Source organism: Canis lupus, chromosome 27, assembly GCF_048164855.1.
Source record: "Canis lupus baileyi chromosome 27, mCanLup2.hap1, whole genome shotgun sequence".
Taxonomy (NCBI): domain Eukaryota; kingdom Metazoa; phylum Chordata; class Mammalia; order Carnivora; family Canidae; genus Canis; species Canis lupus.
The window spans coordinates 30429815-30453679 of NC_132864.1; the positions used below are offsets into that span (position 1 = coordinate 30429815).

Genomic DNA, 23865 nt, shown 5'->3' on the forward strand with positions numbered 1-23865 from the left:
AGAGAGCCCAGATGTGTCTTACCAGGTCCTTGATGCCCTTAACATACCCTTTGCTGGTCACCAATGAAAGAGGAGGGAAAATGAGCCACCAAAGTCTCATTTTCAAATGAGCCACCAAAGGCCAAGACTACGATGGTGCTCTGGTTTGTGTTTTCTATCTGCCTGCCAAGGTCTCACAATTTATTATTTATCATTATCTGATTTTTCCATCCACATAGATCCTGACACGCCTTCCAGTGCCCTCAGGTCTGAGCTTCTCTGAGTATTCAGTCACCTGCCCCTTTGGGGAGGGACATCATTCATCCTATTTTCCAAAGCTTTTTTTTTTTTTAAATCATCACTGGTTCCTTTTTTGCAGAGCTCTCTACAGGACTAGTGTCCCACAGGACCTACTTTGGGGAAGACAGGCCTGCTTTCCTTCCAGGGTCCCCAGTCAGGAAGGACTGGCAGGGCCTTGGTGGCCAATCTATGCCCACGAACCCTCAGTGGCCCCCTGTCACATCTGACTCGGGCCACATGCTTCATTCTCCAGGATGGAGCCCTCTGACCTGCCTCAAGCACTGTACTTTAGGGGTGCTCATACTCAGTGCTCCAACCTGCTGCTCCTGCTCCTTCCTTTTCCTGTAGGCGGCCTCCTAGGACCCCTCCCCAGACTTGAAGTCCCCTCTCTGACACCGTCACCAGGGATTCCTGAGCTTGATCTCCATCAGAGGTCTCAGGCTCCCTGTTCTCTCAGAAGCTCCCAAAGACCTCTCAGCCTTGCCTCAGTGTAGCAGAGGACCGGCAGGTCCTCCTCTAGGGCCAGGGACCAGAGGACCAGCATGAGCCCCTAGGCAGAGCTCATTTCCCTGCCCACGCCCTCCAGGCCAGGCCAGGGCCCCAGCAGGCCTGGGCTTCACTCAGTGCCGGGTGCAGGCCAGCCTCTAGGATCTGTCGTGGCAGGTGCCACCAGGCTCTCTGTAAAGACTGCACTGCCAAGTCCAGCTCCCCTCTGGGGAGCCTGGGGTCTTGGACATGATCCTTAACTCTCCATGCCACCCTTCCCTCTTTGGGGTGTGATTCGTGCCGCATACTGTGTTGTATGTGGGAATGACACAACAGATGGACGCTCAGAGTAGGCAGCCATTGAGCAACCCGGCTGTTCATTCTCAGACCCACTGAAGTCATTTGACATCCCGTAGACCTGCCTCAGGGCCTGTTTCTCTCTGTTCTCAGCAGCCGGCTGATTGGATTCTGCGATCAAATTCCAGCAGCTTAACAAACCTCCCGAAATTTCAATAAAAATCACTAAACCTGCCGTAATTGGATTTTTGAGGCGCTAAGACTGTGGATTGGAAAGGCTGTTTTTGCCAAGAGTGCAGTGCCCCCGCGGTTCCCATTTAAATGCGATACCTCTATGTCTATGTCTTCTCTGAGGCCCTGCAGTGAGGTGTCTATGCACAGCCAGACTGCAAAATACTAGGATGCACTCCCTGTGCAGAGACCTTCCTGCTCAGGATAGGAGGAAAGAAAGCCCTCCTGCCGGTGTCTGGGAGGTGTGGCCATTGAGGGAGGGAAGGGAGCAGTACCTGTCCCCATTAACCGTGCTCCTGGCCTATACCCCTGGGTCAGAGTTAGTCCTGCTGGTGATGTGAGTGCCCATCAGCTGTCACTGGACAGTTGGGTCACAGACCACAGGTGCAGTGGAGCCCATGCTGCATTAACACAGGCTCCCCCCACCCCATTCCCTACTGTGGCAGCAGTGGGATCCTTCACCACTCTCTTGTGGAAGGCCAGAACAGGGCCAGTGGGGCCAGCCTGGGGGAGCAAGGACACACAGACATTGAGACAATGTGTGTAGCCATCTGCCAGACAGAGTCGAGGGAGGAAAGAAATGCAGGGAATGGAGAAGTGGAAAAGCACAGAGACCGTGTGGTCTCCACGGGGGTGGGGTTGTGCACAGGGCAAGCCGAAGAGCCAGGAAAGAGAAAAGACATGGGACAAAGGCAGGTGCTGCCCCGGGCCTTGCTGGGCATGGAGCATGGGGTGTGGGGTGGGGAGTTCCTGCCTTTTTGGCCTTCTGAATGTTCCTTGACATTCCTCTCTGCTCAGGACTCTGGGGGGCCCCTGTGCTTGTTGCTGCACCTCTATAGTCTGTCCCCTCCCTCTGCAGTCAGGACCCATCTCAGCACCACCTCCATACTCCCCACCCCTACAACTCATCCAGCCTAGTGCTGGGTGCAGGTGCAAAGGGAGGAGTGAGTGCTGGACTTCCTCTGACCTTGACTTTGCCTGTCCTGAGGCCCCTCCACAGTCAGAGCTGTTCTCACTCATCTCCAGCACGGTGCGTGGCTATCTTGTGCCTTGTCCCCGAGGAGCTCATGGGCAGATAAAGGCAGAGCCAGGCTTCCCAGAGAAAAAAGCAAGAGATAGTACAAAATGGGGCACACATCCCCACCATGTCTCCCTGTCCCCTCCAACCCAGTCTGTGCAGCCTTTTGGTTTCTTGGTTCTAAGCTTATGTTTGCTGCCCCCTGACAGGGCTTCCCCACCTGTGGAGGGGGACACAGAGATCCATTTTCCTCCAAAGATGAAAAAAAAAGCTCTACTTCTAAAAATAGCCTACCTGGCTCCACTGTAATGTTTCCATGGCAACCCACTCCTTCCCAGGAGTCCCCCTGTAAAAGAGAGTGAAACAGGGTCCCAGCCCTGGTGTGGGTCCCCACTGGGCTCCTTGGCCTGAGCTGATAATTAAAGGCATTGAGGAGATCGCCGAGTGGGGGACAGCGGCAGGGAGCACAGCCAGCACACCGGAACCCTGTTCAGCTCCACACCTCTACCATTTGAAGCAAACTCAAGACTCGTTCTGTGCAAGAGTGAATTGTACTGATAAGGATGACCAGGGTCTGGGTGGGCTGGGGACCAGTAAGTCCCAGCTCTGTTCTGGTTGCACACCAGTCACTTAACTCCTTTTCCAGAGCAGGTATGGCTATCCCCATGCATGTGGGTGAGTGTATTACCCAAGGCCACATGGGGTCAAAGCCAGACTACCTGGCCTGCAACCCTGCTCCTCTCTGAGCAGTAGGAAGACACGTGTGCCAGGCTTTGAGGGTGGTACACAGGGATTTGGGAGGTGTCTATGCCCGGGTAGGGTCTCCATGTTTAACGAGAGAACATCTAGGGACCACACCCCAGGGCAGTAAGTCAAACATGATGATCCATGACCGGAGCCTAGTGTTGAGCTCAGCCATGGCTACTTGGTGTGGTAGCTGAATAATGGCCCCCAAAGACATCCAAGTCCTAATTCCCAGAACCTCTGTGTAGATTACTTTATATGGCAAAGGGATTTGCAAGATGTGATTAAGGACGTTGGGATGGGGAGACTATCCTGGATTATCCAAGTGGGCCCAATAGAATCACAAGCATCGTTATAGGATGGGGGCAGGAGGGTCAGAGTCAGGGAGATGCTACCCTGTTGGCTTTGAGGAGGGGGTTAGGGGCAACAGCCCAAGGAATGTGGTTAGCCTCCACAAGCCCAAAAAGGTAGCCTCCAGGAGGAATGCAGCTCTGACTTTAGGGCCGATTTCAGGGCCCTAAAACACCTTGATCTTAAGACTCATGACTTCCATGGCCAGAAGGTAATGCATGCGTGTTGTTTTAAGCCACTGTTTGTATTTTCTAGGGCTGCCATAACAAATTACCGTAACTGGTGGCATAAAACCACAGAAGTTTATTCTCTCACAGATCTGGAGGCCAGAAATCTGAAATCAAGGTGTTGGCAGGACCATGCTCTTGGAAGGCCTCAGGAGAATCTGCTCCAGGCCTTTCTCAGCTTCTGGTGTTGTCGACAATCCTTGGCATTCTTTGGCTTGTAAACGTGTCTGCCCCACCAGTCTGTCTCTCTGTCATATAGTTCAGTATCTTTTCTCCTCTTCTTATAAGGACATCATAAGGCCATAATAAGGAGGTACCCTGTTCCAGGATGACCTCATCCTAACCAGTTACATCTGTAACAACCCTTCTAAAAAAGGTCACATTCTGAAATTCCAGGAGGACATGAATGGGGGCGGGGGAAGGGAGGACTGGTCAAGCCAGTATGGCAACTAAAGGTTGGAAACTCATACACTGGGAGAGCTGGCCATGGATGAGAGGCCACTGCCAGACACTGCTGGCCTGGCCAACGTGGACAGAGAAGTTGGGACTGCTGCCTTAGAATATTGGTAACCTCAGTTTTATAGATTTATTCTCTTCTTTTTTTCTCAGACTGAGAGAGTGGAGGGGGGCACAGAGGGAGAGAGAGAATCCTAAGCAGGCTTTCGGCCCAGCACAGAGCCTGGTTCGGGGCTCAATCTCATGATCCTGAAATCAGGATAAGTTGGGCCCTTAACTGACTGAACTACCCAGATGCCCCAGGATTTATTCTCTTCAAACAAAAAGAATCCATTCTTGGGTGTAGCTGGTGGAAACTGATGGGTATTTTAGGAATCAGTACTTTTCTAGAAATGGTGGTGTTCGAGAATAGGCTGGCCTGTTTGTTTCACATGGTCCCACTGACCCGAGGGCTGCCTGCAACTTGTTTTGAGCTCCGAGTCTGCCTCAGAGGTCAGATCGATTTGTTCTTTCATGTTTTGCAGTCTTAGAGCTGCTGTTTGCTTTTGTTGCTTTAGCCAAGGAGGCTTGGGAGTGCCACTGGCTGAGGAATGTCAGGCCAAGTTCCCTGGCAGTTACTGAGAAGTCATTTTCCTTAGAAAGTGCAGGCCCTCTGGCCCTGCTGCATTGTCTCTGGGGAAGATGAAGAGCAGTCGGCTTCTCTGTCTTGCATGTCCACAGTGCCCTTGTTTCCGAAGCCACAGCCTCTGCAGATGGCAAAGCCACTCCCCGGGCTCCTGCGTGGTCACTTTGCTGTGGAGGTTTGATGTGAGCATTAGAAGCATGACGGGCTTGGCGGTGCACACAGCAAGGCCTGAGGAAGCAGGACAGGAGTTCAGAACCATGCGCTCTCGCAGCACTGCTGGGAGGTACAGCAGGACAGTGGCTTGTCCTTTGCAAAGCAGGCATGACCGATGGCCCTGAGGAGGATGGGGAGGTACAAGTCCCCTGTTGCCGGCCTCCTGCCAGGGGCCCTCTTCTTGCCCCCTGCAGCTCTCCTGTCCTTCCCGCATCACAGTCCCTCCAGTTCGTCACTCCTCTGTGAATAGTGCCCTTGGAAGTCAGCAATGCAGGAATGTGGGCTCCTACCCTGACTCTGGTGGTCTTGGTCCAGAGGCCTCCTGCCTTGACCCTTGGCCCTCTTGTGGAGGAGGGCACCGTGGTGGGGTTTGTAGGGCACTCTCAGTGCAGACCGTCTGGCTCTGTCCTCTTCCTGGCAAGCCTGACAGTCTCAGAGAGGGAGTGAGATGATGCAGGCCAGCAGGATGAGGGCAAGGCGAGATGCTTGCATTAGTCCCATGAAAAAGAGAAACCACTGTGCAGGGTGAGAGTGGGTGGTCACCCCGGGACCAGAAGTCCATACATGGCCTCACAGAAGCCAGGGTGTCCTCTCCTGGCCGTATGGCATATCTCCCAGGCCCACTGCACAGAGATCCCCTCAGTGTGGCCTGCACTGGAGGATGGGAAATGGCCATTATGGCAAGGCAGGGGGGAACGTGACCTCCTAGCCCTGCCACTCACTCATGTAGGACCCATCCTGCTCTGATCTCAGTTTCCTCACTTGTAAAACGAGGGTACTAAAGGTGCAAGGTTAGGACACTGCCCTCTTATCCAGCTGCTTCATTGTTGGGCGATTGGAAGCTGCCTCTTCCAGCTTGCTTCCTGAGATGCTGAAACCCAAGTTGGGTCTGAGTGTAATCTGTGCAGCATTTCTGGAGGGCACTAGCTGGGTGCAGAGCCAGTCAGAAGCCAAATGAGTGAAGCAGAGCTGCTGACTGCAGGGAGTTCAGCGGAGGCAGGCAGTGTTGGGCATGTAGAGCCAGTGTGACGGGGCGTGTCCTGGAGAGAAGGGGAAAGATAAACCCCAGTGGAGGGGTCGGTATTTGACAGGAAGGATGGGCAGAAAGATCCTCACCAAGCAAAGGGCAGGTGCCATGTGCACTTCGGGGTCCTTTCACTGGCCCCTTTGCTCACACCTGCTGCCCAGTAAAGGCAGTCCCTCATCCTCTCCTGCCTGCTCCCACCCCTGGGCTGTGCTGAAGGAGAAAGTGAGCCCCAACACTCCGCCCCTGCAGATCTGAGTGCCCCCCAGCGCTGTGGGCTCTTGGTGTCAGCAGCTGATGGGTGTCAGTGACCAGAGGCTGGCATCCTGGGGAGGAGGCTCTGATGGCAGGGGTGCAAAGCAGTGCCCCCCACCTACTCCCCTCCTAGGAAAGGCATCTGGGTCATCTGCTCCAGGACCCAGGCTCTGAGCCTCCACAAATGCATCCTAGCCACTTGTAAAGAGCCTGCCCATGGTCAAGGCCATAGCTGACAGAGGAGGGCTCAGTAAGAGCTAATTACAACTGCCGTTGCTGCTGCTCCAGTGTCTGACCTTGACTAAGCTACTCTCCTCTGTCTGGCCTCAGGTTTCCCATCTGAAAGCAAAGGCATGGGCCTGGATGCCATGGGCATGACCTCAAGTGGTCCATGCTCCGGGGGGAGTTCAGGGGCCAGTCCTGGGTTCAGCCTGGCCACTCCGTCAGTGCTGTCACCTGATGGCCCAGAGAGGCTGCCAGAACACTTTTGCTACTCTGGTATCAGCTGACAGCACCTGAAGAAAATGGGAGGAGTGGAGCAGAAGACAGTAAGGACTGGGAGCCATGCTGCTCCATCACCTCCCCTTGTCCTTGGAGCTACCCTCAGTGTTAGACACTTGTCCTTTGTCTGAGGGCCAGAGTCGGCCTTCTCAAAAGTTCTACTGGTTGTTCTGAACAGAGACAAAACAGCAAAGAGGAGTAGAGGCCCAGAAAAGTAGAACATTTCCTGGTGCTCTGCACAGCAGCCCCGAGGGACAGACAACCGAGACAATGGGCCACCACGGCTCTGAGCCTGGGGCCAGCTCCCCGCTTCCCTCCCGGCCTCAGCACATCTGCAGTGCAGCTTTTCCACCCCACCCCCCACTCCTGGCTTCACCCCTGGGCCTTAGGCAGAGATACCACCTGCTAGGCATCCACAGGTTCCTTTCTGGTCTCCACTGAAACTTGGGTGGGCCCGAGCCCAGGTCTGCACTGTGTCCTGGCTGGTGAAACATTTCACCCTCCCAGGGCTCATGTAGACTTCCTTTCTTTAAAGGACCAGCTTTTTCTGGGAGGTAACGGAAAGGCACTGGGTTCAGCCGGCACATGAAAACCAGGGCGTGGGATCCCTGGGTGGCGCAGCGGTTTAGCACCTGCCTTTGGCCCAGGGCGCGATCCTGGAGACCCAGGATCGAATCCCACATCGGGCTCCCGGTGCATGGAGCCTGCTTCTCCCTCTGCCTATGTCTCTGTCTGTCTCTCTCTCTCTGTGACTATCATAAATAAATAAATAAAATTAAAAAAAAAAAAAAGAAAGAAAACCAGGGCGTGCTTCTGCTGGTGTTACATCTTGTTTCCCAGGCCAGACGCACAGAGATCCCCCTCAGTGTGGCTGTTGCGAGGGATAATCCCACCCGATGCGGCCCACTTGACACCCAGGTGCCCCCCAACCCCAGGATGTGGGTGTTGGTGTTCTTCTGTACACAGGAGGATTCCAAGGCTCAGAGAAGGAAGATAGCCCCACAAAGCCACAGAGTTCAATGTGAACCTGGAACTCAAGCCTTCAAGCCTGTTCTGACACCTCCTTTTTATACCACCCCAGGACACTCCGGCACCCTCTCCCCCAAAAGCTGCTCAGTGTACTAAGTCTTGGTCTTTACATGGGCTTAGAGGCAGGCCAGGGGCTGTGCCCAGGTGCATGGCTATGATGTGGCCTTAGATTTTGGTTGCTGTTATTCTTGTATTAAAATAGTTGTAAAACTTCCATAGGATTTTAATGTTTCTGGATAGGTTAGTGCTTGCTGGGTTGTGGAGATGCGGATTGAACAGAAGGGACGTGCAGGTCATAAAAGCTTGAGGAGCCCCAAGACCAGAAGCTTGAGAGCCACAAGCCTGAACAGTTTTGTGCATACAAGTGTTTGCCTTCCTTTGGACCAAATTCCCTGCCAGTAGAATTCCCCCATCAAAGGAAGAAGCAGGCTCTTCCTTGTGGCTCTTGATGGGTATCTATCTGTTGGTTTATCCTTCAGAAAACCTAAGCTAATTCAATGCCATTCATTCTTTTTTCTTAATTCAGGTAGTGTCACATTCAATAGTTTTATTTATGTCTCTAGTAGTGAGTTTCATCTCTCTTTCTAATGTCAGTCTGCTCCTAGCAAGGATCCCTGACCCCAGATTGAAACCTGGAGACTCAGCATGGTCAGACTTCATCATATCAGAGGCAGAGAGTTCCCTTCGTGGTTCAGCTCTGCTTCTGCCCAGGCTTGAGTGGGGGGTTCACAACGCTATGCTCAGTAGGTGTCTGAATAGCCCATGACACTGTGGCAAAGTGAACAACGGGGCCACATGTCAGCTTCTGAGTGACACCTACCCCCTCCTCCTTGAGGACTGGACAGGGATGGGGACTGCTGGGGAGCATGGCTGTCACTAGACAGTTGTGGCCTTGGAGCTCGGTGGGTGCTGCCATCAGCACTTCTGAGCTGGGTTCAGAGGTCTTGTTCTTTCCAGCCCCTGGCCTCCTGTGGCTTCTCTGGCCCTGCCAGGCCTCTGGCCTCTCTGTCCCTTCAGTCTGCTCATCCTGCCACTTGTCACTGGTCTCATCTTTCCCAGGGATCTCTGCTCAAATGCCCACAGTCTCCCTCTTGCCAAGGGATGAAGCTTAGTCTCCTCAGCTGTGCCAGAGGCCCTTTACCATCCCCTCTCTCCAGCTGGCTCCTCGGTGCCTCACCCCTACTGTTTATGCCCATCTCCAGAGTCTGCCCTCCCATTCCTGTGTGTGACCTGGCTCCTCTGTGTGTTCCACTGAGAACCCCTGGATAGGCCTCCTGTGAAACTCCCAAGATCATTCATTCCTTCACTCACCCACTGCCTCCCTCTCTCTTGCCCCACCGCCACACCTGCCCTCCCTCACTCGCTCTCCTGATCTCACTGTTCCTCTGGGAGAGACTCTCCCTGCCCATCCCCATAGAACACACTGTGCTGCTGGGAACCCCTGACCCATAGAATCTTCCCATCCCTTCCCCAACAACACGGCCCATGACTTGGGAGCAGAACAAGTACATCCTCTCATCCCTGGCCGCTGGACCTGAACTTGGACCCTAAGAACTGCTTTTAAAGGCGTACTAATGAACAAGTTAAAGAGAAATGTGGTTACTCATCTCTGCCTACCATACAGGCAGATGCTCAGAGTTAAGCCACTTGTGCTTCTTGCTTAGAGCACAGGGGTGGGGGAATGGGAGGGGTCCCATTCAGACTGACCCACAGCCAGCGTGTCCCCCACACACCCCTCCCAGCGCACAGCAGCTTCTGTTCTGATTGGTCGGTGGTTGGCCATTCTGGTTGTTACATGTGTTGAACCCGGAAAGGTGACAGGAGATTGCATCATAAGTGAGTGATGCCTGACAGACCTGGATTCAGATTTGGCTCTGCCCCCTTATCAGCAGCACCCTGAACTGGTGGCTTGGTGTCCAAGAAAGTGCATTTTCTCATTTCTCACTGTCCACCCACCACTGTGAGGCTGTGTTCACACTGATCAAGCAAGTGGCCCAGAGGCAGGTGCAACACAGGTAGTCTCCAGACACCAGGGCATTTCCAAGCGGTAGTTGGGCTGGCTGTGGTGGGAGGACGGAGAGTGCCTGTTTCAAGCCTGGATGCTGACCCACGGCCCCTGTGACCAGCGGGAACAGAGTGTGCAGTGGATGCTGCGCCCCCAGCGTCCAACCCACTCAGGGGCCAAGCTGCTGGCTGTCCTGGCACTGCCACCAGCTCGGGGCATGCTCAGAGTAGAAACACAGCCATGGCCACCCCCATGCACCCTGTCTACCGTGGGAAGAAATCTGTTCCTTCACAGCATGTGTCTTTTTAAAAATTTTTGTATCTTGGGTTATAGATTTCCTTTACAAAAGAAAAAATGTTTTGTGCCGATTATTTCTAAAACAAGACATTGCAGAAACCCCTGGCAGTTATAGGCTCTGGCATTCACATGGCGGTGTCTGCCTCTTTATTGTCGTGTGCCTAGTGCTAAAGCGACAGCAGAGCCCCGCCAGCTGCCCCTATGCCCCACCCGCGGCAGTGCGTCCCCTGAGGTCCTCATGACCCTGCAGCCCTTTGAACACAAGCAGGGCTGGCCGAGGGCTGGGCTCCAAGGCACCCCAGATTCCCAAGAAGGGCCATGCTGAGGGCGCCTGGGCAGCTCTGGGAGAGGTGAGAGGGCTCGGCCAGGAGACGAGGGGGCACACACCTGGTCCACTCACAGAGGGCCCAGCGGTCCGGCATAAAGAAGGTGGCTACAGAGGCAGACTAACCAGGTGGCCTGGGGCATGACTTTACCTGTCTGATCCTCAGCCCCCTGTCTGTCCCTGGGAGATAGTATAGTCTCTACCCTGACAAGGCCATGGAGATGCCACAGCCAGTGTCTGGACAGAAGGCATTCAACAAATGCCACAGGGGAGGCAGGTAGGGAGCTATAGGAGGATGGCACAGAGTGGCAGCAGGGTGGGGGAGCATGACTTTGGCCTGAGTGTCTTCAGGTAGGCTTTGAAGATAGGGGGCAGGGGGTTGAGGCTGGGTAGGGGTGAGGCCTCTGAGAAGGTGGGGTAGGTGTCAGGAGGTTCCAGGCAGTGAGGACCAGTGGGAAAGGCCTCAAGTGTTGCAGGGCACAGGGGGCCCCTGGCGTGGGTGTAGAGCTTTGGACAAAGTGAGGCCGGCAGGAAAGTGTGGGTCAGCTTAAGCTGGGCCTGTGATGCAGGGAAAAGAGGTGGCCTTTATCCAGGGTCTCTGGTCTGCAACAGGAGCTGGTCCTCACAGCAGTCTCTACCTCTCCAGTCAGCATGGTGCACCCTGGGCTACATGGTGCAGCTTAGGGGACTGGGGCCCTGCACACAGGCGGGTGCCTACAAACCTGCCCCAGACAAAGTGCAGTACACGCACTGTCTGCGGGGCTGGTCCCCCCTTCCTATCCCCTCCCACTGACCCAGGAGGGCCTGTGCCCACCCTGGAAGGCTGGCTGGCAGTAGGAGTTGGCACCATCTAGGGCACTCTGTTTTGAGCGGCTCTATCTGCTCCTTCCTCCGGGGCCCTGGCCACATAGGCATCTTGGTGCCTGTTGGTCAGTTAACAACCATGGCAACTCTTTCTCTTTCCACAGATGACTCTGGGGACGACGACGACGAGACCACCTCTCCAGCTGACAAGAGTGAGCTACACTACACCATCAAGAGCCTCTCCGTGAAGTTGGATGACCTCAGTACGTGCAATGACCTCATCGCCAAGCACGGCGCTGCACTCCAGCGCTCCCTGAGCGAGCTGGACGGCCTCAAAATCCCCTATGAGAGCTGCGAGAAGCTGAAGGTCGTCAACGAGCGAGCCACCCTCTTCCGCATCACCTCAAATGCTATGATCAATGTAAGTGCCCACCCACTTGGCACAGAGCTTCCCAAAAGGGAAGTAGCTCCTTGTCACCAGCACCGCAGTCCCTGAGTAGCTGGTGACCAGGAGGCTTGACAAACCAGGGCTCCATTTTTTGATGGCTTCAGGTCATTTCCCAAAGCCCCCCTGCCCTCTTTGTAATTCTGGTGGAAACCAGAGTGGGGTGCAGAATCCTGATTGAGACTTGCTGATGGTTCGGGCCTAGGTGAGGAAGACCAGGGCCCTGAGTTGAGCAGATGGCTCCGCCCCACCCATTAGGAACAAGGCTGCCACACTGATCCACCACAGCTGCCGCTGCTCCTTTCCCTAGTACACCACTCAGAAGCAACAGGAGCAGAACCCAGTAACCACAGGGGCATGTCTGCAGGTGGAGGACCGGCGTTATGGGTTCCCTTAGCCAGAGGAGCTTAAAGATGAGCCTGCCATGGGTCATGCCAACCCAACAGTAGCCAAATGAGTAGCCACAGTCTGTAAACTGAGAGGCACAGCCCCGGGGGTCGCCACTTTCCACAGGATTCTGGAAGCCACATTGCTGTGACTGGGAGCGGGAGGGTCTCTCCATGGTGGCAGAGAATATAATGCTTCTGGCTTCTGGGCCCTTCTTCCTCCTGCTTGGTGAGTTTTTCCCCCCAAGATGTGTGTGCTCATCTAGGCCTCCCCACTGCAGACACAGGTCTAACTACAACAGCCTCCTCCCAAGGACAGCCCCCAGGAGCCACACATCAGGGCCAGGGTGGCACACTGGGAGCAAGGAGGTCCAGAGAGGGGAGGTGTGGGGACACGGAGGCCACCTCAGGGGAAGCAGCCCTGTCTAGAGGCTGCCTAGAGGCTGGCCAAAGACAATGGGCAGTACTAGTGCAGTACTGGTGCCCAGCTTCCAAATTAAGGTGGTCAAACCAGAGCAGGGCTAGGAGTTGGGACTAGGCTATAGTCCCAGAGCAGGCTGGGAAGGTGGAGGCTGGAGCCAATGCAGGCCAAGACCCCTGGGTGACACTATGGGCATCAGAGACTTGCCCCAAGCTTGGCTCACTGTGGCCAGTCCATGTGGGGAGTAGCAGCCACACCCACCACTCATACCCTCCTGCACCCACCCTGCCACTGGAGCCACCCCTGGTGCAGGAGGAAGCCTGAGGAATCCTCCCCCTCGGGCCTTGGCTGAGGCAGCATACCCTCTTTCTAGGCTGCTGGGACACGCCATCCCCAGGCGCTTGGCTCCCTGCACTGGGCAAGTACAGACCTCTGTCCACAGCGCTCAGGGCTGCGTCCGGGGCATGCCCACTGAGAGGCTGCTGAGCTGCAGCTGCAGCTGCCCTGCAAGTTGGTCTCATCATCGCTTTACACTGGCATTAACCACCACCACCACCACCACCACCACCACCACCACCACCGCCCCCCTCCTCCCCGCCCCCCCCATTCAGCTTCTTGGGCCAACGGCCTCCTTACAGCCCCCGGACCCTAGGGGGTGGGATCACTGCACTTTTCCCAGTGACGGGCACAGATACGAGCATTTGATGACAGAATGACACACCTGTGTTCCCTGTCCATCCTGGAAGCCATCACCCGCTCGAGGCTTCCCTGGCACTGCCTTCCCTGCCTGCCAAGACCGAAGCTACTTTGTCTTGAGTTAGCAGTTTTGGCTTTTCCCAGATAATGAGCTTCTCAGCTGGCGTCTTTAGCAGAAATCTTTTATCAGGCATTAGAGGCTCAGTCTGTAGGAAGCAGTAAAAACAGTGAAAGTTTGCTATCTAAGCGCATAAATTGTTTTATGGGAAGCAAGCCCCTGGGGTGGGTTACAAAAGCCTGTTTGTGGTTCTAGCACCAGGAATGTGGACCCAAGTGAGGAGAGCTGTTGAGGAGAGCTGCAGCTCTAGCTGGGCTGGGTCCATGAACCTGATGCGAGGGCCTCTCCCATCACCTTCCATCATGGGGGATCACACAGAAGTGAGGTGCTGGCTCCCAACGGGCTGTGCTAGTAGCTCAGATTCTCATGGAGGTCTGTATTTCCCTCGGGGAGCCTTCCTGATGTTTCTCTTCACCTGGCAGGAAGCAAGTCAGCTCTGGGTGGACAGTTCTAAGACACCAAATGTCCAAACTCCCACTGTGTGCAGAGGCCACCCAGGCAGAGCATCCCCACCCCTGGCCACCACCCATGTTATAGAAGGGGGTTGGAGGGATCCCTGGGTAGCTCAGCGGTTTAGCGCCTGCCTTCAGCCCAGGGCGTCCCAGGATTGAGCCCCATATCAGGCTCCCTGCATGGAGCCTGCTTCTCCCTCTGCCTGTGTCTCTGCCTCTCTCTCTCTCTGTGTCTAATGAATAAATAAAATCTTAAAAAAAAAAAAAAAATAGAAGGGGGTTGGACCAGGGATCTGTAAGGAAGCCATGCACATTCACACCACATACACTTACCCCTCCCTACAACCTCTTTAGTTAATACCATTAGGTATTGTTAGTGCAAAGTGGAAACCAAGGCTCAGAGAAGTCACCTGAGCTGCTCAAGGTCATCCAGCTGGTAGGTATTTGAGCCAAGATGCGAGCTCAGATCTGCTCCGTGTAGCTCAGAGGGGCAGTGATGGCCTCCACAGTCTCAGAAGCAGCAAGGATGAGACCCCCAAGAGTGGCAAGGACCCCCTCCCCTCTGAGATCAGCACATGGACTGGGTGCCTTTGCATCCACCAGGGCACAGCCACCAGTCTCAGGAACCTGCGTTTAAGCTACAGCCCCACCAGGGCCCCTCCTGGGGAGCTGGGGACTCAGGATGGGTGGAAGCCACCCCCACTGTCCCCAGAAGGCATACACTTGGGTCACAGGCCAGTTCTTACTGTGAAGGAGAAACCTGTTTCTGCCCCCTGTTGAGATCCCTTTTGCAATTCCACACCCCCCTTCTCCTGCCCTGACTGATCATGCTTACTCTGTAGGGAAGCTTCCAGCATCCCCCATGCCTGACTTTGAGGCATTATTCCCACTGCCACTTCAGGGCAGGCCCTCCTCCTATGGACTGTGAATGGCTGTGGGTTTTCCCCCCATGGGCTCTGACTGAGCCTGGGTCATACAAGTGGAACAGAAAATGAGGGATGGCTAGCCAAAGCCTTACAGGGAAACACATCCTTTAGAGGGCCCTGGGCAAGCAGCATCCTTCCCACACAGGAGGGATCAGCTGCATCACCCTTACTTTTACCCAAGATGGCCAAGAATCTGGGGTTGTCCATCCTTCGGAGAAAAGTCAGAGGGTCAATCGAATCTCCTTCAAATTTGGGAAAGGCCACTGATATCACAAGCCTTTAGGTCCTTTAGCTCTCAGCTGGTAGCGTGAGGGGGCTCTCTGACAATCCCTAAGACCCCAGGAGCCATGGTTAGTGATGTAGCCCATTCCCGGGCCACTGTTCACAGGGGGCCGGCACAGTAAGATTCACCCCGAGTGGAGCCCAGCCCCCTTTCCTTCCATAAGTGTTGGAGGCAACAAGATGCTCAGAAGTTTCTGGATCAGGAATGTTGAACAGTGCCACAGTGTCCACCTCTTTGTGCCTTTGCTTGTGCTGTACCTTCTAGAACTTTCCCCACCCTCTAGATACCTGGCAGATCCCTTCTCATCCTTTAGAACCCCACACGGCCGGGAGGCTTTCCAAGCTCCTTGTCAGGAAGCCGTTCCTTCTAGCTAGAACCCCCTGGAGCCCCAGGCACTGCTGTGCCTCGCTGAGCCCGCTGTGCAGAGCTTCCCCGGTTACTTTGACATTTGCCCCTCATCAGGTTTTGTCTCCCCAAAGTGAGATTCAGATCTTAACTCACCTGTGTCCCCAACAGTAGTCCGGTGGGTGTGCTTAATATGTGATACTTGAACCAAAGTGGGTGTCGTATCTCAGGAAATTCTAAGCAGCCACATCTCATGTTTGCCCGCTGTTAGCATTTACAAAGCCGTTCCTGTTCCATTTCCTCACCTGAACAAGGTCAGTGAGAAAGTAGGTCCAGCATCCAGCCCTCAGCCCGTGGAGCCACTTGTCACATCCCCACGCCCTCTATCACTCCTCCTTGCAGAGAAATGATCCAGCCTGGTCGCAGAGAAATAGGAAGAGTATTTTATGAATTAAGTCATAATTGGGTTTTCACAATTATGGGCTGTAATGAACCCTGGCCTCCTTCCCTCCGCTTGTGGTTTTCGTTGGCAGGACTCAGAGATTGGCTCCTTGGAGCAGCCCCTCTGGGGGCAGCATCTGAGCAGCTTGGGCTAGCACAGCAGTGAACCCAGGGCAACCCTCCCCTCTTCCCTTGTATTGAGGCCATGAGCATGTGGCTCCTACAGTAGGAAGGTTCTGCCTCTTGGGATTTGAACCCAGACCTGAGCAGCTTCCCATTGAGCCTTCCCCAGGCTCATGCCAGACGGGGACTGGGCCCTGCCCCCTGGAGCTCACGATCCAGAGGACCCACATAGTGGTGCTCTGTCACACGTGGGTGCGGCAATGCAGCCTCTCAAGGGGCCCTGGGGACCGCAGCTCACATGCCCACTTTTGAAGGCCAAGTACGTAGAGGGTCTGGGGGAAGGGGTGGGGAGGTTCACAGTCGGCCAGGAGGTAGGCTCAAGCCCAGATCATCACAGCCCCACCAAGAGAGTGACCCCTGGGTGCTAGCTGTACATCTTGGGAGCCAGCGAGGGCCTGCAGAGAGCAGAGGTAGTGGCCACAGAGTGGGGCCTTTACAGGTGAGGAGGGTCACTCACAGGCAGAGAAGAAAGTACGAACGATGGCCACATCTGTCCACGGGGCCACAGTGTCTGCAGCAGCGTCCGCCCACCCCCCTGCTGGCCTGGGCACCCTGCAAGGAAGCCCTGAAGCCTCCATGTCTAGCACAGGGCCCGGCGTACAGGAGCCTTAGCAAACAGGTGAGAGCAAGCAGGTGGTGAAAACACAGGAGCGGTGGTGGCATGGTGTCGCGTGTGACAGATCTCCCCGGCGGGGGATTTTGTGAGTCTGATCAAAGGCGGCCCAGGGGTCCCCTGCATGAATTCCTGCTTGGGTAACTGTGAACTAGCCTGCCATTGAGGTGGGAACTCAGAGCACCGATGAACAACTTTGGTTCTTAGATGGAGCCTGGAACCTCAGCGGCCCCATCATCCATCCGGCATCCTTCCTGGGATCCAGGACATGCTGGTGTGTAGTCGCATTGGCCTGGTCACATGGTTTAAAGGGGAGAATGACTGAATTAATACATATGACCAACTCATGCTTCGGGTGTTAGTTTCCATAAAGGAAAAGAATAAATTCCGGTTTCATTCTCTTTTCCTATAAACTTCTCTTTGGGATAAAGCAGAGTGCCCTGGTTTGAAGGACAGGCCTCTGGGCAGGTGGTGGTGTAACAACAGCAGTCTGCCCTGTTTCTTCCTGTTTGTTTGCTCCTCACAAGGGCCACACGAGGTTGGTGTTATCGTGGCTTCCTTGTCATCAGCATCATTTGTATTAGTAAGGTGTCACCTCAGACCCAGAGATGTCATTTTGCATAACGTTGCAGGCCTGGCTGTTATACGAGCTCTTGGGGCCACAGCCCCGGGCCCTGGGACATCCTCAGTGCTGGCTGTGGCGTCTGCGCAGAAGGGCTGAGACATGTCACCTGTCACCAGGCCCAGCACACCTGCACTTTCCTGTGTGACCTGGGCTTCCCATGGTTACCCTGTGTTCCAGCCTCATGGTCCCTGCCCCCAGCAGAAGAAATCCTCAGTATTGCCATGGACATTCTGGGGGTGAGCCTGCCCCAGAGGGACGTGAGGGCCAGTCTCCCCTCCCTGGCCTGGGGAAGCAGGTTCTCTGGCAGGCCCCAGGCAGTGGAGCCTGACTAGGGACTTGCCTGCAGCCCACTTCCCTGCCACCAAGCCCACGGGACCTCCATATGCCACCCGCTCACATCTCCTCTTAGCCCAGGCAGCCGCAGTCCAGTTAGAAGGCATGGAGGGCTGAGTGGCGGGTGCTGGTGTCAGCTCCCTCCAGTTCTGAGCCCCTCCACAGGCTGGCAGCCTCTGGCTTGTTCCCCACCGGCTGCTCCTCCAGGCCCCTGTGGGGGAGGGGGCTGCCCCCAAACAAGGCAGTTGCTCCTGACACAGCCCCCACCCTTGAGCCGTGGGAGGCTCCTCAGAGTGTGTGACTTGGGTTGGAGCCCAGGACTCAGCCCCTCCAACCACATGGCCACCCCAGGGCCACCCCAGGGCCCTTAGGAGCCAGGAGTTCAGGTCAGCCTGGCTTACATCTGCTGAGCACTTTGCAGCAGGGTGGTGTGCAGCCCTCGGCAGACACGGAGGCATAGGAGGTCCTCCGTGATCCCTCTGTGATCCGAGCAGGCCCTGGTCTAGCCCTGGGGCACAGGGCGGACAAAGCCCAGCCTTGGGGAACCTGTATCCCCTCGGGGAAACCACCACACAGATGATAAGGCATGTCAGAGGTGAAGAGACCTTCAGAGGGGACAGAGCAGGCTGGGGGGCCGTAGCCCCGGGTACAGACTGGCCGGAGAGGAGGGGAAGGGCACCTGGAGGGAGGTGGGCAGGCCTGGAGCAGGGGGCAGCCGGGGTGAGTGCTGGCAGTTGTGGAGGGGCGGCCTGGGGAGAGGAGCTGCTCACAGGAGACTGCACTTACGCAGGACACTGCGCTTTGCACTCTGAATGAGGCCCCTGCAGCCAAGGACAGTGGTCCAACCCACATCTTGGCAAGAGCCCCTGCTGCTTGGAGAATGGACTACAGGTGAGGCAGGGGCAGACACTTGGAACCCCTTTAGGGGGCGCCTCGTTGTCCCCTATGGAGGGCTGGTGGCTCAGACTGCTGGGAGGAGCTGGCGCCACCAGCCAGGCTGCTCGGTGTGTTGAGAGCAGGGCCAGCAGAGCGGCGTGCAGGGAGAGATCTGGGCTATTAAGGGACTGTAAGGTGCGGGCATAAGCCGCTGGAGGAATGGGGGGGCCCTGGCTGTCGGATCCCCACCTCAGCCTCACAATGCTGGACTCAGGCCCAGTGGTCAGTCCCACAGATTCAGGTAGGATGCAGGAGGGTCCTTCCCAGAAACAGGTTTTGTGCAGCCAGTGAGTCAGCAGAGCTGGGCAGTGGGCGAGCCCCACAGGAAACCAGACAGTCGAGGTGCCCTGTGGGGGCAGGAAGTGGCACTGGCCCGCAGGCCCACTTCAAAGGGCCTGATGGGACAGGCCTCGCACTCTGGGCCTCTCAGTTTACTGAAGAAGGTAGTGGCTTGCTCGAGACACTCTTTGGTGCCTGCAGTAGAGCTGGTTGGACAAGATGAGGGTGTGGATTCTGGGGCAGGGACGCTGTGGAGAGAGGCACCAGCACAGCCAGACTGGGAGGGAGTCGGCTCCAAATCCGGTTGAAGGAGGCTAGAAGAGAAAAGTGCAGGCGTGGACAGGCTGGGGACAAGGAGGGCCAGGAGGGCCGGGCATGAGGTGTAGGATAGATAGACGGAGCAGTAGGCCAAGGCCTCAGATTCGGGGCATCATAGAAATACAGCCCCAGATCGGAGCTGTTTGCTGCCCGAAATGCTCTAAGGCTTCCCCTAGCCCCATTTGGAGATCACAAAGGGGTTCTTGCCCCCGACCCAAGCAGAGCAATGGTGAGGGGCCCGGAGCTGCCCTCCCTTGTCCTTCTGGGGCCCGTGGGCAGGTTCCTGTCCACCTGACCACTGTTCTGCTCTTGACAGCTTGCTCATTTGGGGCTTGGGGGGATGAATAAAAATAGATTCCATAACTGTTTAAAATCAGTTGGCAAACTGGCGGCCAGATGGTGCTGGTTCCTGTGCTCAAGGGGTAAACTATTTAGAATGTGCAAAGGGCTATTTTAAAGTTTGAATTGAAGTGAAAAGCTGCCTCTCCAGTGCCCTGAATCATATCAAGGAGAAGCCATGACCGTCCCTTCGGTGTTTGGGAAGGGCTGGCCTCCGTGTGTGCTGAGCAGGCCATTCTGAGTGCAGTGTGAGGAGGGGACAGAGGCGGATGGCTGGCCTGGCCTGGCCTGGCCTGGGAGCTGCTCGGCCTCTAGGGGCCAGGAGGGTGCTGAAGACACAGCGTGGCAGCTTGGCTGGGCCTGACCTAGAGGGACTACCCCCCCGCCCCCCAAAGCCCCAGGTTAGCCCAGCATGACCATCTTGGCTCCAGGGGTCCCCGCTCTTGGTCTTGGAGGCCTGAGATGGCTGTGCATGTCCTGCTGCAGCAGCCTCCGAGCCACGGAGGCCTGGCCTGAATCTCAGCACTGCTCCTTCCTGCCTTTGGGAGGTGTGAACTGAGGGCAGCCTCAGCTGCTCCTTGGTGAGGGGGAGAAGGAGAGACCCTGTTCCCCAGGTGTGAGCTTCTGGCCATGCACTATGGCTCGGGAAGACCAGGACTCTGCACCCCTTCGTTCTATTTGCTACTTTATGATAAAAGGCCAGTGAGAGGCAGCTCCACAGTCATGCTGGCCGTGTGAGGACCAGTGAGGTGGGGTAGTTGGTAGGTGGGCAGCGCCAGCAACGCTGAGAGTGGAAAGGCCCAACTACCCATCCACTTGGGGAGCCCTCAGGTCCCCGCTAGCCTGACCCCACCTCCTCCCTGAGTCCAAGGGCCAGCCACCCCAACGTCCAGCAATCCTCTGGCACCTTCCTCATGCACTTGTCTAGGAGGCGGTGACAGTGCAGGGGCCAGTGCTTCCCAAGCAGCCCCGGAAGGCCAGGCCTAAGCAGGGTCCTGGCTCTGCAGCCCCTTGTGAGAGCTCGAGAGGCTTCCTGGGCTACACACAGGACAGACATAGGACCCAGGACGGCTGACCCCATGCCCTGCTCACCTGCCTATATTTGGGGAACGGCGAGGTCGTTGTCAGGATTAGGATTAGGAGCAACAAAAGCGATTAGAGTTTGTCCTCCTTCCTCCTGGCACAGCTGGGCAAAGGTTTGCAGCTCGGAGACACTGACCCGCGGGATCCCTGTCAGGATGACCAGCAGCAGCTCCCCTTGGAGCTCGCACGGCTTGGGTGAGAGGCCTCACAGCCCCTTCACCAGCTGGGGCTTCTGAGCGGGGAGAGCCAGTAGTGGGTGGGCAGGCCCAGCAGCACCCCCAGCCTCCTGCTGAGCAGACCAGCTCCAGTACAGAGGGTGCCTTTTCAGTCCTGGGCTTCTGGGTTCTCACTGCTTGGGGGCAGCTCAGCAGGCTCCCCAGCCTCCACACAGAGGTAAAACGGCACTACCCCCAGGACCCCACACCTCTTTATCTCGGGACCCTCTCAACAGCCATGGGGGCAGGAGGAAGGGACAGGGCTGGGAGACCAGAACCTTGTTCCCACCCAGAGGGCGACCGCTCAGTGGGTCATGGAATCAGGGACTGTGCAGGAGGACACCAAGGCCCAGGAGGCTATAAGCCTGGCCCAGGGTAGGCATAGGCAGTGCCCATGAGGGGCCCAGAGGCCGGGCCTCTTGTTCTGCTCCATCCTGGTCCCTTGCATCACTTAAGAGCTAGTTCGGGTAGGGGGCTTCGGAGTGGCTTAGGAGCTCTTGCTCAGGGCTGGGTGCGAGTTCTCTGAGAGTCGTGGCCGAGCCTCAGGGGAAATGGGACGGAGTTCAGGGTATGGGTCAGCCAGGCTCCTCCCTGGGCCCACGGAAGCTGCCCCCAGCCAGCCCCCGGCGGGCCCCAGGCCTAATCCAGCTTAGTGAGCGCACAGTGCACAGCCCAGCTCAGCATTCCAGGGCAGGGGGGCCAGGCCGGCGCCGGCCTCTCTACGGCGTGGCTGGGATGAGCCCTGGAGAAGGCTGGCGGCAGCAGAGGAAGAAACCTTGGCAGTTGAGGAGGGACACCAGGTAGGCACGTGAGGGTGGAAGGGTGGATGACTTGTCCTGTTGTAAATGCCGGGAGTTCTATGAAAGCAAAGTGCCCATCAGTGTTAAAACTGGAGCTGTAGAAGTCGCCAGGGAGCTGTGGAAGGCATGTGTGCGGGAGCAGTGCTGAGGAGGGCATTGGCTTGGTGCGGCTGCCAGGCCATCCGGTGGGGGAGGGGGGCAGCATGCCACCAGGCAGAGCACCCACAGACCAAGAAGAACCCAGAAGACCATCAGGCACCCATTGTGCATCTTGCTCATAGAAAGGCCGAGTGCTTGGCACAGCCTAGGCACCTGCACCCTCACCCCGAGACAGGCAGGCCTGGCTCTGTGGGGAAGGCTGGCACTGGCGCCCATCCTGCTCGTGCCTTGGGGTGCTCCTTCTCCCTAGGCTTCAGGCTCGGGGGGCGGGGGAGGGAGCTGGCAAGGCGCTTTGCTGAAGCGGTGTGCCTGGCACCCATGCCCACCCAGGGAAATGAGGTGCTCCCCCTCCACCAGCACTTGGGCCTCTTTCTGACCTGTTCCACACACCCAGCTCCACAGGGCCTGGCAAGCTGCTGGGGCCAGCAGCCAGGTGGACCGGCACCCCTGAGGTGTGAGGACTCCTTCCTTGGTCAGCAAACCGGCAGCAGGATCTGAGACTAACTTGACTGGGCACCGTGGCTGAGCTTGGGGCTGTGGGAAAGCCAAGGAGGACTTGGGATAGGGATCTCGAGGGAGGGGCGACTCAGAGTGGCCCGAGCTCTGGGACAAGGAGCTGGGGTCCGGGTCTGGGCCTGCTGCCTCTGGCCATGTGACCTCAGAGCCTGTTTCACCAGGACTCCTATACGCATCTGGAACATTCTGAGGTGCCCAGAAGAGTACTCTGCCCACCACTCTACACCACTACTATTTCTTGTACCCACTGGGGCAAACTCTAGTCAGCCTTTGGAGTGGGTGGTCATGTGTCTGCCATCAGGGCCCCCACCCTGGGGTCTGCAGTGGTGAGAGAGGAGCAGGGGCCAGGGCCAAGGCTGCTGGGGGATCCTGGGTGGTAAAGGCTTGGCTCCAAGTCACAAGCCAGGGAGCAGCAGAGTTGGGCCTGTCCTCATCCCCAAATTGCATGAGCTTCAGTGAATGGAGCCCCACACCAGCTGGTGAGCCTCAAAGATCCAGAATTTACAAACTAAAGAGCCCTGGCCTGTGGCTGCCTTGGGTGCAGCCTCTCTATGTCTCCAGAGCCTGATAAATGCATAAGGAGATTTCTCTACTCCTGCCCCAACCTGTGCCAGGTCACCTGCCTGTATAAATCCCTGCCCCTCCTGGAGAAGCGGGTTACAGTGGCTTAGGTGTGGCCAGGAGGGACCTTTCAGGGAGAGTGGGAAGCTCCTGAATCTGAGATGGAGTGAATACACCTCCTCCCCAGAGCCTGGCAGGGGAGCTGCTGGAAACTGAGCTTCAGTTTCCTCACATGTCAATGGGAGATGTTGCCACTCCTCCGACCTTGAGGATTGTGCTGGGCCCAGGCGGACAGGGACCTGTGAGAGCAGATATTACTGTTCTGTCTCACAGGACACAGGCTCAGAGGGGCAGCGTGGCCTGCGCAGGAGCGCAGGCCTGATAACAAGCCCTTTGACTCTCCTTTGCTGGTTTCCTTGGGCCTCCATCACATCTGCAGAATGGTGCGTGTGGGGATGGGGGGCACTCCTCATGGGTGCTGGGAGGGGAGATGAGAGGAGGGAAGGCTGAGGCGCGGGGTGCTGCTGGGGCCTGCCAGGCAGCCTGCCCTCTGGGGCCCCGGCTGGGGCCCTTCCCCGCAGGAGCCTGCCCCCTCTGGCGAGGCACCGTCCGTCTGTTCTCCCGAGAGGCCCCGACACCCAGCCCTTAGCAGGGTGTCCACTCATCCAGCAAATGTCTGGAGCAGTTTTTGAGTTTGGAGGTTCCATGGGACAAAGAGAAACAGGCATGGTCACTAGAGAAGCTGACGTGTAGACATGAGATTGTGGGGGGTGGAGGGGTGAATGAGGGGACCCGACCGAGCTGGCGCAAGTGCCATCCCTGGGGGGGGGACTGGTCAGAGCAGTGGGGTGAGCCGGTGGGCAGCTGCCGATGCCTGCGGGGTACCCCCCCACCTCGCACGAGTGTCTAGAGAGCACTCCTCGGCCTGGCACTCCACATCACCTTCCTGCCTCCTTCCTCCCAAGAGCCCTCAGGACAGGGCTGCATTGTCCTTGTGGCACGGATGAGGGGCGCTGTGCCTCTCCCTCCAGCAGAGCAAGACTCCAACCCCCAGGGTCAGGCAGGGGTCAGACAGTGTGTGACCTGTGGAGCTGAGCAGAGCAGCGGGTGCCACAGGGCGTGGGGAGTGCTGGGGGCAGGGCCGGAGAGTGCTGGTGCCCGGTGGGCCGAGGAAGCCTGGCCCTTCACACTGAGTTAAAGGAGGCCGGGAGGGGCGAATCCAGGG

General features: G+C 56.8%; 1 protein-coding gene and 1 long non-coding RNA gene across 8 annotated transcripts in view; one reads left to right on the top strand and one right to left on the bottom strand.

Moving 5' to 3' along the window:
• OSBP2 (oxysterol binding protein 2) overlaps window positions 1-23865 on the top strand; it is a 194947-nt gene that overhangs the window by 152980 nt on the left and 18102 nt on the right. For all 7 annotated transcript variants that reach the window (XM_072803248.1, XM_072803246.1, XM_072803245.1 and 4 more), the window contains one exon: window positions 11332-11588. In XM_072803248.1, coding sequence (XP_072659349.1) covers window positions 11332-11588 — 257 coding nt within the window. The remainder of the gene's footprint in view (window positions 1-11331; window positions 11589-23865) is intronic.
• Window positions 13359-15152, bottom strand: LOC140619595 (uncharacterized). The gene is made up of 2 exons (XR_012019468.1): window positions 14782-15152; window positions 13359-13648 (listed from the first exon to the last, which is right to left on the bottom strand). It is a non-coding gene; the product is annotated as an uncharacterized lncRNA (long non-coding RNA).